Consider the following 14,483-nt stretch of genomic DNA (forward strand, 5'->3'; position numbering starts at 1 on the left):
CTACATCCCAGACATCCAATGCTGAGCATCAGCTAGACTGATGTAAAGTACAGTGGTACTGGATCCTGGAGCTGTGGAAACCTCATCAGGTGCGATAAAGTTTCTGACAAATCTGGGTGGCCAAATGGCCAAGAAACACATAATTTGGCTATCGTAATCTTAAGGTGGTTTATAAGGAACAATTGGTATTGAGCTGCCTTTATTGGTATGAGCAAGACTCCATAATTCCAGTATAAAGCTAATGCAAGCAATAACATTCCAGTTTTTGGATGTAATGGAGCCCCTGTTTAGAAAATGACCTTTCTAAAGAAATAGTTGCAAAGTTTGGGATGGAATAACTTCACTGGCATGCATATAGCCCTGACCTCAAACCCATCCAGCACCTTTGGGATGAATTGGATTTGTCAATTTGAACAGGCAGTTCAGTATCTTTCAACTTTCACTTTTGTGGCTAAATGAAGATAAATCTATAAATTCTCCAAAGTGGACGCTGCTAAAGAAACAAAGGAAAGGAAGGTAGATGGTTTTGGAAGGTGTTGGGTGTCAACAGTCATGGTCATATAGTGTTCAATTGCCGCTAAAATGTGAGCCAATAAGATCACATATTATAAATACAGACTAATTTATTCATGGAATGTTACTGTGGGTTGGTTGTTGTAAACCTGAGGGACTGTCCCGTTAGCAAGGTGGTACAAGCAGACAAAGCTGTTTGCATAATCAAGCATAAGACTGGTAAGTTAAGTGACATGTTTACATTCATTAGTTTATTTCGCCACTCTTCACATTGTTGGAAAAATCTACAATGCTCTTCACTACTGTATGTTTGCACGGCTATGTTCAGAAGGACATGTTCAGCATTGATAAAATCATCACTGTTCCCATTGATTTCAGTGTGCATTTAGGGACGCACTAATGCATCAGCCATTACCGACAGAACTTCCTTCGTTTAAATCAGTGAACGCTTTGAAAGCAGAGCAAAACACAATCATTCAAAACCGCATAATAATCTGTGAATAAAAGAATATAACAGCTTACGAGTATAAAGTGGTATTTTAAGTTTTAAACATATTCATGAATCTTTAACGGATTTCATTTCCAGTACACACAGAACTTTGTTTCGAGTTGCAGTTTTTCCAGTTATGAAAACAACACTTATCATTGAGAGTTTTAGGATGAATGCCAATAATGTCCCTAAAAATGCAAACTAATGCTTTAAGTATATTTTATTCTTGTTCATTACAGGAATTTTGAGAGGGAGAAAAAGGTCAGACAACAAATAATTAAAGATGTCACAGTTCGTTTTGAAGTTAAGGTAGAATCCTCTGCTGCCATTATTTCTCTGCAGTGCAAGAATCTGATAAAATTAGTTTATTAATATTTAATAAAACTATCAGTACTATATTAAATGTAGTTTTGGCATTTCACTTTAAGGACAAATCCACCCTGCACAACTTGATAACTTGATTGATGTTAAAATGAATAATGGTCAATAATGATGATCAAGTGGTAATATCAATCCAGCATTGTTTAAATGTCCAAGCCTATCTGAGGATTGTTGCTGATCATATGCAACCTTTTATGATTACAATTTATTCATTTTATAAAGATGACCTCCAGCATAATAATGTGCTATGTCAAGATACAAAATGTATCTGATTTTAAAATAAATAAGCTCTTTAATGGCCCCCCTGATTACCAGATCTAAATCCAATAAAGCAGCTTTGGCATGTGGTAGGACAGGAGAGTCACAGAGCGATTTTGCGGCTGACAATCTGCAGCAAAAGTGTGACAAATGGGGATCCTAGCCATTTCTGTATGATGTTTTTTAGTAGCCAGTGAGTGTATGCAAGGGGAATAACAATATGCATGTTAATAGTAAATATATTGTATATGGTGGTGTCATTAATGTGCATGTTTCCAAATGCAAACGATGCTATAGTGAATTTAAAAATGTAATACTAAGTTATGTCTAACTTTTTAAACATTGTTTTAACACTTTTACTTGACCCTGTAACGCCCTCGCTTTCTTGTTAAAGCCAAACCTCCAATAAAACGCCAATGTGTGCCATTATGGTATTGATGGGCCCAATTGCAAACAAAATACCAGAAATACAAAGTAATCTAGAAATATTAGAATGCACAGATATTGAATGTATTTAAAAAAGAAGTTTTCCTTAATTTACATATGAAGGTACAAAACAAACAAAATGTTGTGATTACAAGAATATGGTCAATTCAGACTTGGTTCTTAAATATCTGCATATATCTTATGATTTAGTTTTCATACCATTTTTAAATACATGAGGAATATGGCTTGCGACTGGGATCCATGACAACATAGGAGCGCAAAAGAATCTTCCAAAGTGGCTTTTAGTGTCACACACACAAATCAATTTTCAATTTGTAGCATACAAACGACTGTAAGTAACCTTACATGTTTACCACCATGTATTTCTACACCTGCTACATCTTTGTCAAGTTTTGAAGGAAAAATGCTTTGTATTTCGCACACAAAGAGTTCTTGCAGTTGTTAAGAATGCCTGGTACGTTTCAGAGTAAGGATATTAAATGAAAAACTTCAAACATGATAAAAATGCCCTCTGTAAACTACAGCTAATGCCACTAATCCCGACCTTTCACATAATCTGTTGAAAGCAGCCTTGTTATAAAAAATCTAATTAGCCCTTAATTGCTAAAATCCCACTTTGAAAAATACAGACAATATATCAATATGGAATAACAGGGGGCTGAAACCTATGAAACCTAAGACTTATAGAAATGAAATCCTATATTACCTAAATCAGACTGAAAGCTCCAAGGTCTACAGATCAAAGCAAAACAAACATCCAGCAATTGCATTGTTACCTGGACACAGTTAGTTAGTCAGTTAACTACATGATGAGGTCAAAATGTCGATCATTATATGTATCTGAATCCATTTATTTTAATCCTAGAAGCCAGATTCAATAGCAACAATCATAAAAATACAAATTCCAAATCAGGACACAGATTTGCGAAAATGAAAAGCCTTAACAAAATAAATGAAAAAATAGCATACAGAGCGTTAAAGTTGTAGCCACTGCTGGACCACATGACAAATATCCTAAGAAAATACAGATGCAGTAGAAAAGGCGAGTAAAAAGTGCTCATTAAGCCAATCACCAATGTACAGAGCAGTATTTATACTAAATAATGATTTAGTCTTAATTATGAGAACTATTACACAAAAATATATATACCTCCACAAAACAAAGCAGCCCTTAGTGGGCCTGGCTCAGTCATCATGTAGCTGCTCTCTGGTCGACTCCTCGTCGTCTGGTTGCAACCCGAGCCTCTCTGTCTCAGGGACCAAACACTCCATCTGTCCTTCTACCTCTCCATCCATCCCTCCATGCGTAGGGTGGCTAAAAGCTTCCTCTGGCTGTGGGTCCGGAGGCCCTGTCCCCTCCTCTGCAGGATCTTTGGCTGGACCCTGGAGGGCTCCCAGTTTCTGGCTCAGATCATTACGTTCCCTCTGCAGGGCTCGGCACAGCTTTTCAAGACGCTCTAGTTTTCCTTGGAGGGCCTTGAACTGTTTGTCGCTCACCGTTTTCTGAGAAATGTGCCAACAAGCAATAAATATACAACTGATCTTAGTTACAGCTTAATCAGTTATGCTGCCAGGGTTAATTTAGTCAATATGTTGTGAGCAGATCATAGTAAGCTGACTGCAAGCTGCTGGACAACCTGTCTATATCTCCCCACATGCGTTTACATGTACACTAATGATACATCCATTATCTGATTATAAGGTATAACATTCAAGTGATTATGTAAACACCATAACACATTAGGACAAGTACGACAATTAAATTGGACCTTAATAATCCGATCTACCAATACCATTGATCAATACGTTACAACATTTTATTACATTAAGACATTAAATAATATAGACTGAGACGCTGCTGAGAGACTCTATAGAACAGGAATGTGAGACTGACATCTCAGCTCATTTCTGAGTCTGAAGGCACGACTTCTGCTACATGGCTTCCTCACCTTCGACCAGTTTGGAGTCTAGACAGTATCCAATATAATATTTTATTATTACACAGTGCACCCAGTATGAGAGCATGCTGGGAGGTTAGGGGCAGTGGTAGCTCAGTGGTTAGGTACTGGTCTAGTAATCATAAAGCTACTGGTTAAAGCCCAATCACTGTCACTGTTGGGCACCTGACCAAGGCCCCTAACCCCTAATTGCTTGAATTGTATTCAGTGATATTGTAAGTCGCTTTGGATAAGTGTCCAGTAAATGTTGCAAGTGTAAATGTAAACGTTAGAGCTGACAAAGACAAAAACATTTCCCATTTAAACAGCACCCTAACACTGGTCAGCTAAAACTCATCTGTACCTTATCACTTATCACAGTAAAATAACTCTGTATAGAATCATTTAATTTAAAATTATATCATACCAGTGAGACTAGCTTCATTAATATTGTATAATAGATAGATCTATTCTATAGATCTGCTAGTCTTGACTAGACACTGTAGTTTTCTCACCTCTTCAGCCATCTGCAGTAAGGTCTGATTATTGGTCTCCCATTTGGTCCTCCAAAGAGTGGTCTCCTTCTCCAACTTTTTAATTTTCTTGGTCATCTGTGTAATGAAGCAATAAACAGTAAGAGTCGTTATATTACAAATCTGCACAACTCTAAAAAGCATGTTAGAAACATACTACTTACTTTCTCCATCTCCTGTCTGAAGGAGGTGAATACTTCGTTGCTCTTAGCAAGAGTCGTCTGAAACTCTTCAAATTTGTCCATGTAGAGAGAAAGCTGCTGCTTCAGCTGAAGCTCCTGCTCCTTCATGAGCTCACATTTGTGTCTAGATTCTGTCGCATCTTTCAGAAGCTGAGGAATGAACAGAAACTAGATGTTGGTGACTGACAAGGATGTGCAGCAAAAAAAATATTGAAGAGTCTATTTTCTATTCCAAGAATAATTTAACTTTTTTTAAACCAAAATTTCCTCCCAAACATTTTTGTTCAGCAAAGTTGGAATTTTGCCTCAATTTTTTGCTTACAAAAAACCCTCAGCCCATTCTGTTCTGTTTATTAAACCTTTGTTAAATCATAATGGTTGTGTTTAAATCAACACGGCTTGTGTTAATTTATTAGACTTCCAATAAGCCTAAATTATCGTCTTAACCTTTTTTTTAAAAACAAAAACAAATCAGTGGTGTTTACAGATGTAATAGGTAAATAAAAAAATAAAAAAGTGCTATAGTGCCCCTAGTCTATTTTACTTACGAGTTCTCTCTCTCGCTGTTGCTTCTCCTCAACCTCTCTCATAAGCTCAGCGGTCCTCTGAAGCTTTGCATCAACCAGCTGCTGCTGAAGTTCCTTGTGCTTGAACACCTTGTCAATGTGCTAAAACAAAAAGCATCAAATCATTGTTTTTAATTTATGAAACAATAATGGCATTATTATTTATTTATTAGGGTTTTAACATTATGTTTTACACACTTTGGTTACATTCATGGTAGTTACTGGTTACATAAGATTCATCAGTTCAAGTTTTTAATGTCAAACACAGTCATGGACTATTTTGGATCTCCAGTTCACCTCACTTGCATGTTTTTAGACTGTGGGAGGAAACCAGAGCTCCAAGGGGAACGCCATACAGAAAGGACCCAGGCCGCTCCACCTGGGAATCAAACCCGGGACCTTCTTGCTATGAGGCGACAGTGCTACCCACCGAGCCACTGTGCCACCCCACTAAACCATTATTTAAAGACCTAAAATTTAGAGCTCAGTACACTAACCAGTGACTTCAGAAGTATACACTAACCAGTAATACACTACACAGCCAACGGTATGTAATGATTGGTGTATTCTGGTTACTTGGATTAGCTATTTATACAGTGGTAGCTCAGTGATTAGGTTCCGATACTGGATTTTCGGTTCAAGCCTCACCACTGCCACGTTGCCACGGTTAGAGCAAGAGCAAGGGCCTTAGCCCTCAATTGCTCATGACTAAGTCAAAGCGTTTGCTAAATGCAAATTAGCCTAGTGGGTAATGCTTTGAGCTATCAGTCAGAAGATTCAAAAATGGGTTTTCATAGACAAGCCACCAAAGACAAGCCACCAAACACAAGCCTAAGACAACCATGCACAAATTCAAGCATTGGTGCCTTTTGAGTGGCTTTAAGGCATTGACCCATATTTTATATTTAGTTTATTACTTATTGACTTTAAGGTGATCAAGGTAACCTAGCTATATCAAACATGATTTTTTTAAACAAGTGCTTACCAATGTCCATTCCAAACCCATGAGCATCACTGTGAAGTTGCTCCCCCCCACCCTATGGCTAGAAATGCAGATTGCTGAAAAAGATTTGCACACAGATTAGCATTCCTCACCTCCTCCCGGAGCTCATACTGCTCAATGAGCTTTTTAAGTTTCTCAGCCAGCTCCACGTTCTCCTGCCTCAGCTTGGTGTTGTGGGTGTTGTGTTGCTCCATCTGCGCTTCAATCTCGTTAAGTGTCATCTGAAAATGAAGCGTCGCTTCCTTCCGTCTCTCCTCATATTCTCTGAATCTCTGAGCATTCTCCTCCTACCAAACAAAGCAAAGAGGCTGTAGAGCTTAAACCTATATGATATTTAGACACTTCAGTCAGGTCCATTGCTAGCCATGAATGGCAATAAAGGACAGTTCACCTTCAGGTTTTTGTTGTGTCGCTGTAGTTCTCTGCAAAGGCTTTCCAGCTTACTGCGAGCTAAAATAGCCTTGCTGTGTTCACTTTGAAGATGAATCTTCTCCTTAAGGACCTGCGTCTGCTTCTTCTGCAGCACCTTAACTTGTTTCTGCATGTTGCGACTTTCTTCCAACTGTTAATGAGATCTGATCATGTTTCTCAGCATATGAACCCCTGTCTATTATTGCTAATAAACTTCCACTATTACGCTAGCATGCAGCCAGAGCATTTCTGCGTATTTAATGCCACAGACACTTACCAGGTCAGCATACTTCTTGCAAAGTGCAGCTAGTTTTTCCTCAGGAGTTGCTAGGGTGTGAAGAGCTTGCATCAGTAACAGCACCTCTTTTCCTGTGACAAAATGATTATATATTACGATTAGTATTAGTGAAATTACACAAATGTATATACAACAGGTACTCAAATATTTAAATGCCTAGCTCACAAATCCATATAAGTCAATTCCTACATCACAAAACTTTTCTGTATTGACAGCCTAATACTGCCTTTCATCCCTGCTGTCTTTTGACATCAGAACTCCCTGTCACAGGTCGCTCTATCTATGTGTCTCTTGTCGTTTGTTTTGCGACTCCATGCTGGCCTTTCATGGGTAAAATCAATGGTAGCCTGTCACATTGTCATTTGCTGGTGTGAACGCTGAAAATTTAATAATAGACAGACTTCTACTGATCCCTTACTTTCTGTATTGCAAACTATTGGGATTGATTTTTATTTGGACTCCTTTGAATCTTACTGTCCTGAAGCACTTACAACACAAGTATTTATGTCAATTTTTACATCATCAAAGTAAGACATTCAAGCAATATTTCAACTTAAACAATATGACTGGATGAGAGTACCCACCAAATGTCTTTTGGTCCTTGTTCTGATCTCCACTTGAGTCCAGTTCTCCATCAAGGGGGTCGATTTGGCAGTCTTCTCTTCCAGGTGTCTCCCCTCTGGTCTCATTGCTGCTGCAGGTTTTAAGCAGTCCCTCAAACTCTTCAAGGTTATCTTTAGAGGGGGCTGGAGGGGAACTGCTTCCCTCCACAAGGCCACGAGTAACCTTCATTCCACACACACCAGTCGTTTCCATCATATTAGCCCCGAACTAATAAAAAAAATGTACAAAATATGTAGAATGTTGCTGCGTACATTTTTGTACAATATATTTTGTAAAACACACTAAATAATTGTCTGTATTTTGTAATCTTAAACACATTTAGAATTTGATGTCTGTGACACACTTCAAAGAAAAGTTGGAACACAGGCAACATAAGAGTTGAAAATATTCATATTAGAGCATTACACAATAAGCCTGGGAACTGGTAGCAGATAAAGGAGTCTTTACTGGCAATGATGGGTCATGGCTCATCGCTGTGTCCAAAACTTCAGAAAAGAATAGACAATTAGTTCAAAAAACATTTCTCAATGCAAGATTGCAAATAATTTAATCTTTCACCATGATAACATCGTGTAAAGATTCAGGGAATTTGGGAAGATCTCAGCCTGTGCAGGGCAAGTAGATCAGTAAAAACATTTAAAATCTTTTCTTTCTACTTTTGGCAGTTAAATAAAGATTGAAGAGACTTAACAAATCAAAAATTCTTCTTTTTAACAGCTTTAACTTTAATAGTTATCTTTAATAGTTTTCTTAATTTTTCTGTATATACTGTATAATGATACACAGTATGTTTAATATTTATATATTTTATATATTACATAGCAACAGATACAGTGAAGAAATGTCAAAAATTGTATTGAAAAAATGTTACATATAATTATTATTAAAATGTACTTTTAAAACATGCAAACTCCACACAGAAAGGACCCAGACCGCCCCACCTGGGGATCGAACCCAGGACTTTCTTGCTGTGAGGTGACAGTACTACCCACTGAGCAACCGTGTTTGCATGGGTTTCATCCGGGAGCTTCGGTTTCCTCCCACAGTCCAAAGACATGCAAGTGAGGTGAATTGGAGATACAAAACTGTGACTGTTTCACTTTAAACCTGTGAACTTATGTAACAAGCAACTACCGTTCCTGTCATTAATGTAACCAAAGTGTGTAAAACATGATGTTAAAATCCTGAAATAAATAAATAGTGCTGAACAAAGTACAGGGTTTTACAGTGAAGCAGAGAAACGCAGCACACTTCCACACTTCAGTTTCTCAGTGTTGTTTTGCAGAGCAGGTTTATAACATGTCGCAAATGATTACAGCTCGTAAAATCCGCGAAATCAAATAAACCTCACATGCTATCAGTTTGTGGCTGTTCAAGTCTGATCGCTGTTACAGAATCAGATTTATTTGTGCAGGAATCTGACTAGAACACTGAACTGAGATCATCAGATCATCATAAACTGAGATCAGTTCTGGAGGATTAACCACGTGCTTTACAGCAACACCAACACCCGCCACATGGAACAAGTGTAGCTGAATTCCACTAAACAGTGAACATACAAGGAAACAAAATCATCTGAAAAACCGCAGCGTGTGACAGTTTTCTTTACGAAATATCAACACTTGCGTTTATTTAATACCATATTGCGCACCAAGTCTACAGTCACACCGCTACTGACAGCTTTATACACAGATTTAACAGAATGATTTCATACTGAGCTTTTAAACAGTCTGTTGGGCTTTTAAAAAAAATCTTTCGATTGTCATATTGAGGTTAATCCAACAAAAGCACAAGTGATCACAAGTTCAGTTCGAGATCAGGTCCGCAGTTTACATCAAGTACATTAGTGCGAATTAGTACAAAATCAGTGAATATCAGTACTACATAAGACAACATTCTATTACAACACAACTGATTAAAAAGGCGAACAGATCACGCTGAGTTAACATTATACAGTAGTTCATTTAGCTTTGTACCTTAAAACCGGTGGCAGACCGGAACCGCAAGTACAAACACGCCACCCAGGCTTTGTGCTCTCTTCATGTGCTACTAAATTGTCGTAAATTCGAGTTTCCAACCTGGCAACTGCATAAAGTGGAAGCATCTAACACTACACTCACCTCAGAGTTCCCTACTTGTTGCTGGCCTCTATTACTTCATTATGATGAGAAAGGAACGTTTAAAAAGTTAGTGACAAATAATTATTTTATTTCTTTCTTTTAGAAATAGTCGCTTTTATATGTGTTATTCTTGATCCGTTTAATCTTATTCATATTGTAAACGTGTGAATCTAAATTCTACCAGCACAGTAGAAATATAAAAAAATGAAGTAAATTTCAGTTGACAAAAAAGTTGGTAAAATACAGTCGTAGAACAAGTGTGTGGTCTTATTAACATGTTAACGCTTGTTGCATTAATTATTACCAAATTTACGATAAATGGAAATGTTCGAAGGATTACAAAGTAATTACGATTGTGTGAGTAAAAGAATAAAAATGTAAAAACTGTACGGGAACATTTATGGAGCACGCGAAGGTAGCACAGGCTAGCAAACTTTTAGGGGAACTAATCTGACGCCTCTTAACAGGCTAACCAGCTAATGTTCATGATGCGTAACCACCAAAACTGTGTTAGTTTCATATATTTAAAACGCATTCTACACGCGAGCTTGCAATAATAACACGCAATAATGAAATATGTTACGGCTGAATTATAAACCTTATATTTTATTTATGAGTGCAGCTTGTGTGAGTGGTTAGCCGTTAGCCTAGCTAGAGTACTTCCTTCGTAAATAAAACCCGTGCTGCTGTTCGGAACTCCTGCTGCCTCCTTTAGGTACCTAAATATGTCCTCAGCTCGGTTTATCTGAGTGAAAATACTATACAAATATAAGACAAACTGTTCATTTCCCAGGCAATGTATACAGAAATAACGCTGTTAAATTAGAAACGCTATTACCTGAATGTTTTCAGTGTTTAAATCGACCCTGGCGCCTGAGCAAGTCGCCATGTTGTGACGAAACACGAAGAAGAAAAATAATTGCGTGACTGCGGCCGCGTCTCAAACCACAAACTACTTACTAAATAGTTTATAACCAGGCTGTTACTAGTGCACCTATTTAGCATGCTATTTAGTAATGTTGTGTGGGATTTGGAACGCCTAACCGCAACAGGTTCATTTTTTGAAGCAATGGACTGTTTACCTCTGTTTAAGTGCACGTTTTAGTTGCTTTAATGTTTACGCATTTAAAAAATGTCGAATTATAACCCGTGAATGCACAGCTGTCACCCGCTAACGTTTATAAAATTATACTAAATGTACTGATGGCAAAAACGTTTGTGGACAACACTGTGTCCACTGACGTATAACTCCTTTAGTTACTAGTTCAGCTCAGTCTTTTTAAAATGCTTTTCATTAGATGTTTGAACATGACTGTGGGGATACACTTTCATTTAGCCACAAAAGCATCAGTAAGGTAGACATCTTATAGGATTTGAAAATGTGATGTCAGCCTCACCTTTAGCAAACTTCTACTTTAATATGTACCTTTGTTTAATCTGACATGGATAATAAATTATTTGCTGTGTGCTTAACTCCCACCCATACACCCAAAATCATGACTAACAATATAGTGAAAGAGATTTTACTCCTCTGATTTCATGGATGTCTTCGAAATGAATGTAACGGTTCTGCTATATTATATTATACAGTATTATATTATATTACTACTTTTATGGTATTGAGGCTGATTTCCATAATAAGTCCCCTCCAACACCTGGCACCATCCAGAAAGAGATAAGTTCTGATGGGAAGGTAATGTAGACACAGTCTGTGCATGAATGGTCAGAGTCAGCTCTACTTTGTGGAAGAGATTTTTAGTAAGTTTTAATGTACACTTTTCACTTTTTTTAATTAAGTTTATTACATGTCAATAATTCTAATTAAATGACAATGTCTTTACCTGTTTGGTATGATATTTGGCTAAGAAATGATATTACTTAGCCAGATGCAATTTAAGATAAGTGTGTAAAAGATTTGCCATGCAATTTGCGTAATTCATTAAATTCCTTTATTTGTTAACTGAGTCCCTGTCCTAACTTTAATGCATCATAAATGAAGCTAATTTTGTTCACCACACTTTGCATTTCCCTGCATGACTACATTCCCCATGAATGGAAAATTTGTGTAAATTTGATTTTCCCTAAATCATTTCTTTAACAGGGTGCACCTTATGCAAAACACAGACGACACTTTGGACAGCAAAATACTAACATTCAAAAGTTTGACCTATAGCTCTCTTTTGATGGTTCTTTTACCAGTTAGTGGTTAAATTGGCATTCTGCTTTTAGCACTATCCTGTAATGGAAGAATACAGAACTACATGAGAGTAAAATACCTGTATTGTAAAAGTAAAAACAGATGTCAGTGAGGAGGCACAATGTAGAAAAATGTAAGACAATATAAAAGAACCACTTCTTAATATCTCTGTAAGTACTAAGCTAGTCTAAAGTGACAAAGTGTTTTAAAGCTGGTTAATTACTTTGACTCACTCTATATTAACTTACTTTTAGAGATTGCCGAAACCAGCAGGCCACACAGATACAGTACTGCTTTTTTAACCAAGTGAATTTAAGCCCTTTTTAAACTTAAAAAAAAAAAAACACACAACAAAACATGCCAAAATGTTATCATTTTTGTACACACTATGCTAACTCATGTCTGTGGTTATTGCTGTGGCTGTATTTTTGGGATATTTCTGTCATGACTTTTGAGACTCCTTCTAAGAAATTTTTAGAAAATTACATTTTGTTAACATTATTAGGAAATTATGGATTCATCAATGTACAGTTGGCACCAGACTTTGGAGGAGAAAATTTGTTGACTGTAAATTTACAGTCATGTAACCTTTGTTTAGACTATGTTGGCTTACATAGCTGTGAAATGTAAAACGAGAATTTTAAAAGTATTAAACCTTTTTACGTAAAATGTAATCAGAAGTATGAACAAAAATTACAGTGTATCACAAAAGTGAGTACACCCCTCACATTTCTGCAAATATTTCATTATATCTTTTCATGGGACAACACTATAGACATGAAACTTGGATATAACTTAGAGTAGTCAGTGTACAGCTTGTATAGCAGTGTAGATTTACTGTCTTCTGAAAATAACTCAACACACAGCCATTAATGTCTAAATAGCTGGCAACATAAGTGAGTACACCCCACAGTGAACATGTCCAAATTGTGCCCAAATGTGTCGTTGTCCCTCCCTGGTGTCATGTGTCAAGGTCCCAGGTGTAAATGGGGAGCAGGGCTGTTAAATTTGGTGTTTTGGGTACAATTCTCTCATACTGGCCACTGGATATTCAACATGGCACCTCATGGCAAAGAACTCTCTGAGGATGTGAGAAATAGAATTGTTGCTCTCCACAAAGATGGCCTGGGCTATAAGAAGATTGCTAACACCCTGAAACTGAGCTACAGCATGGTGGCCAAGGTCATACAGCGATTTTCCAGGACAGGTTCCACTCGGAACAGGCTTCGCCAGGGTCGACCAAAGAAGTTGAGTCCACGTGTTCGGTGTCATATCCAGAGGTTGGCTTTAAAAAATAGACACATGAGTGCTGCCAGCATTGCTGCAGAGGTTGAAGACGTGGGAGGTCAGCCTGTCAGTGCTCAGACCATACGCCGCACACTGCATCAACTCGGTCTGCATGGTCGTCATCCCAGAAGGAAGCTGACGCACAAGAAAGCCTGCAAACAGTTTGCTGAAGACAAGCAGTCCAAGAACATGGATTACGGGAATGCCCTGTGGTCTGACGAGACCAAGATAAACTTGTTTGGCTCAGATGGTGTCCAGCATGTGTGGCGGTGCCCTGGTGAGAAGTACCAAGACAACTGTATCTTGCCTACAGTCAAGCATGGTGGTGGTAGCGTCATGGTCTTGGGCTGCATGAGTGTTGCTGGCACTGGGGAGCTGCAGTTCATTGAGGGAAACATGAATTCCAACATGTACTGTGACATTCTGAAACAGAGCATGATCCCCTCCCTTCGAAAACTGGGCCTCATGGCAGTTTTCCAACAGGATAACGACCCCAAACATAACCTCCAAGATGACAACTGCCTTGCTGAGGAAGCTGAAGGTAAAGGTGATGGACTAAACCCAATTGAGCACCTGTGGCGCATCCTCAAGTGGAAGGTGGAGGAGTTCAAGGTGTCTAACATCCACCAGCTCCGTGATGTCATCATGGAGGAGTGGAAGAGGATTCCAGTAGCAACCTGTGCAGCTCTGGTGAATTCCATGCCCAGGAGGGTTAAGGCAGTGATGGATAATAATGGTGGTCACACAAAATATTGACACTTTGGGCACAATTTGGACATGTTCACTGTGGGGTGTACTCACTTATGTTGCCAGCCATTTAGACATTAATGGCTGTGTGTTGAGTTATTTTCAGAAGACAGTAAATCTACACTGCTATACAAGCTGTACACTGACTACTCTAAGTTATATCCAAGTTTTATTTCTATAGTGTTGTCCCATGAAAAGATATAATAAAATATTTGCAGAAATGTGAGGGGTGTACTCACTTTTGTGATACACTGTATGTATTAAAACCTAATAAAGATATTTTAAAAACACGAAATGTATAGGTGAACGTACTGTATTGGGTCACCTATGACGGGATGGTATTGTTCTGATCTGACCAGAATTTTGTTGTTAATGATCAATAAATTAATTATAAACTTAAAACCTTTAAGTGAAAGGTAGAAACTGTGGATTAACTGTGAAGGTGCAGTTAACTATATGACCTATAGGAGGAGCAAGTCACACTTGAGC

The 14,483-nt window shown here is 37.9% G+C and overlaps 1 protein-coding gene across 1 annotated transcript; it reads right to left on the reverse strand.

Moving 5' to 3' along the window:
• Positions 1–2,130: 2,130 nt before the first annotated feature.
• On the reverse strand, positions 2,131–10,661 carry txlng (taxilin gamma). Its single transcript, XM_063012662.1, has 9 exons — positions 10,602–10,661; positions 7,604–7,850; positions 6,999–7,090; positions 6,702–6,872; positions 6,403–6,597; positions 5,290–5,409; positions 4,724–4,891; positions 4,542–4,637; positions 2,131–3,592 (listed from the first exon to the last, which is right to left on the reverse strand). Exons 1-9 carry the CDS (start codon positions 10,650–10,652, stop codon positions 3,275–3,277), a joined length of 1,458 nt encoding a protein of 485 aa, XP_062868732.1. The 5' UTR covers positions 10,653–10,661; the 3' UTR covers positions 2,131–3,274.
• Positions 10,662–14,483: the final 3,822 nt, after the last annotated feature.

The sequence above is a fragment of the Trichomycterus rosablanca genome, chromosome 17 (assembly GCF_030014385.1).
Source record: "Trichomycterus rosablanca isolate fTriRos1 chromosome 17, fTriRos1.hap1, whole genome shotgun sequence".
In the NCBI taxonomy this organism is placed as follows: Eukaryota; Metazoa; Chordata; class Actinopteri; order Siluriformes; family Trichomycteridae; genus Trichomycterus; species Trichomycterus rosablanca.

Bases quoted from the DNA above. Each gene is read 5' to 3' on its own strand.
- txlng (XM_063012662.1), bottom strand. From the start codon at position 10,652: ATGGCGACTTGCTCAGGCGCCAGGGTCGATTTAAACACTGAAAACATT. The intron at 6,873-6,998 runs GTAAGTGTCTGT...TCTCATTAACAG, and splicing joins GCAAGAAGTATGCTGACCTG to TTGGAAGAAAGTCGCAACAT. The intron at 4,892-5,289 runs GTAAGTAAAATA...TTCATTCCTCAG, and splicing joins AACAGCGAGAGAGAGAACTC to CTTCTGAAAGATGCGACAGA.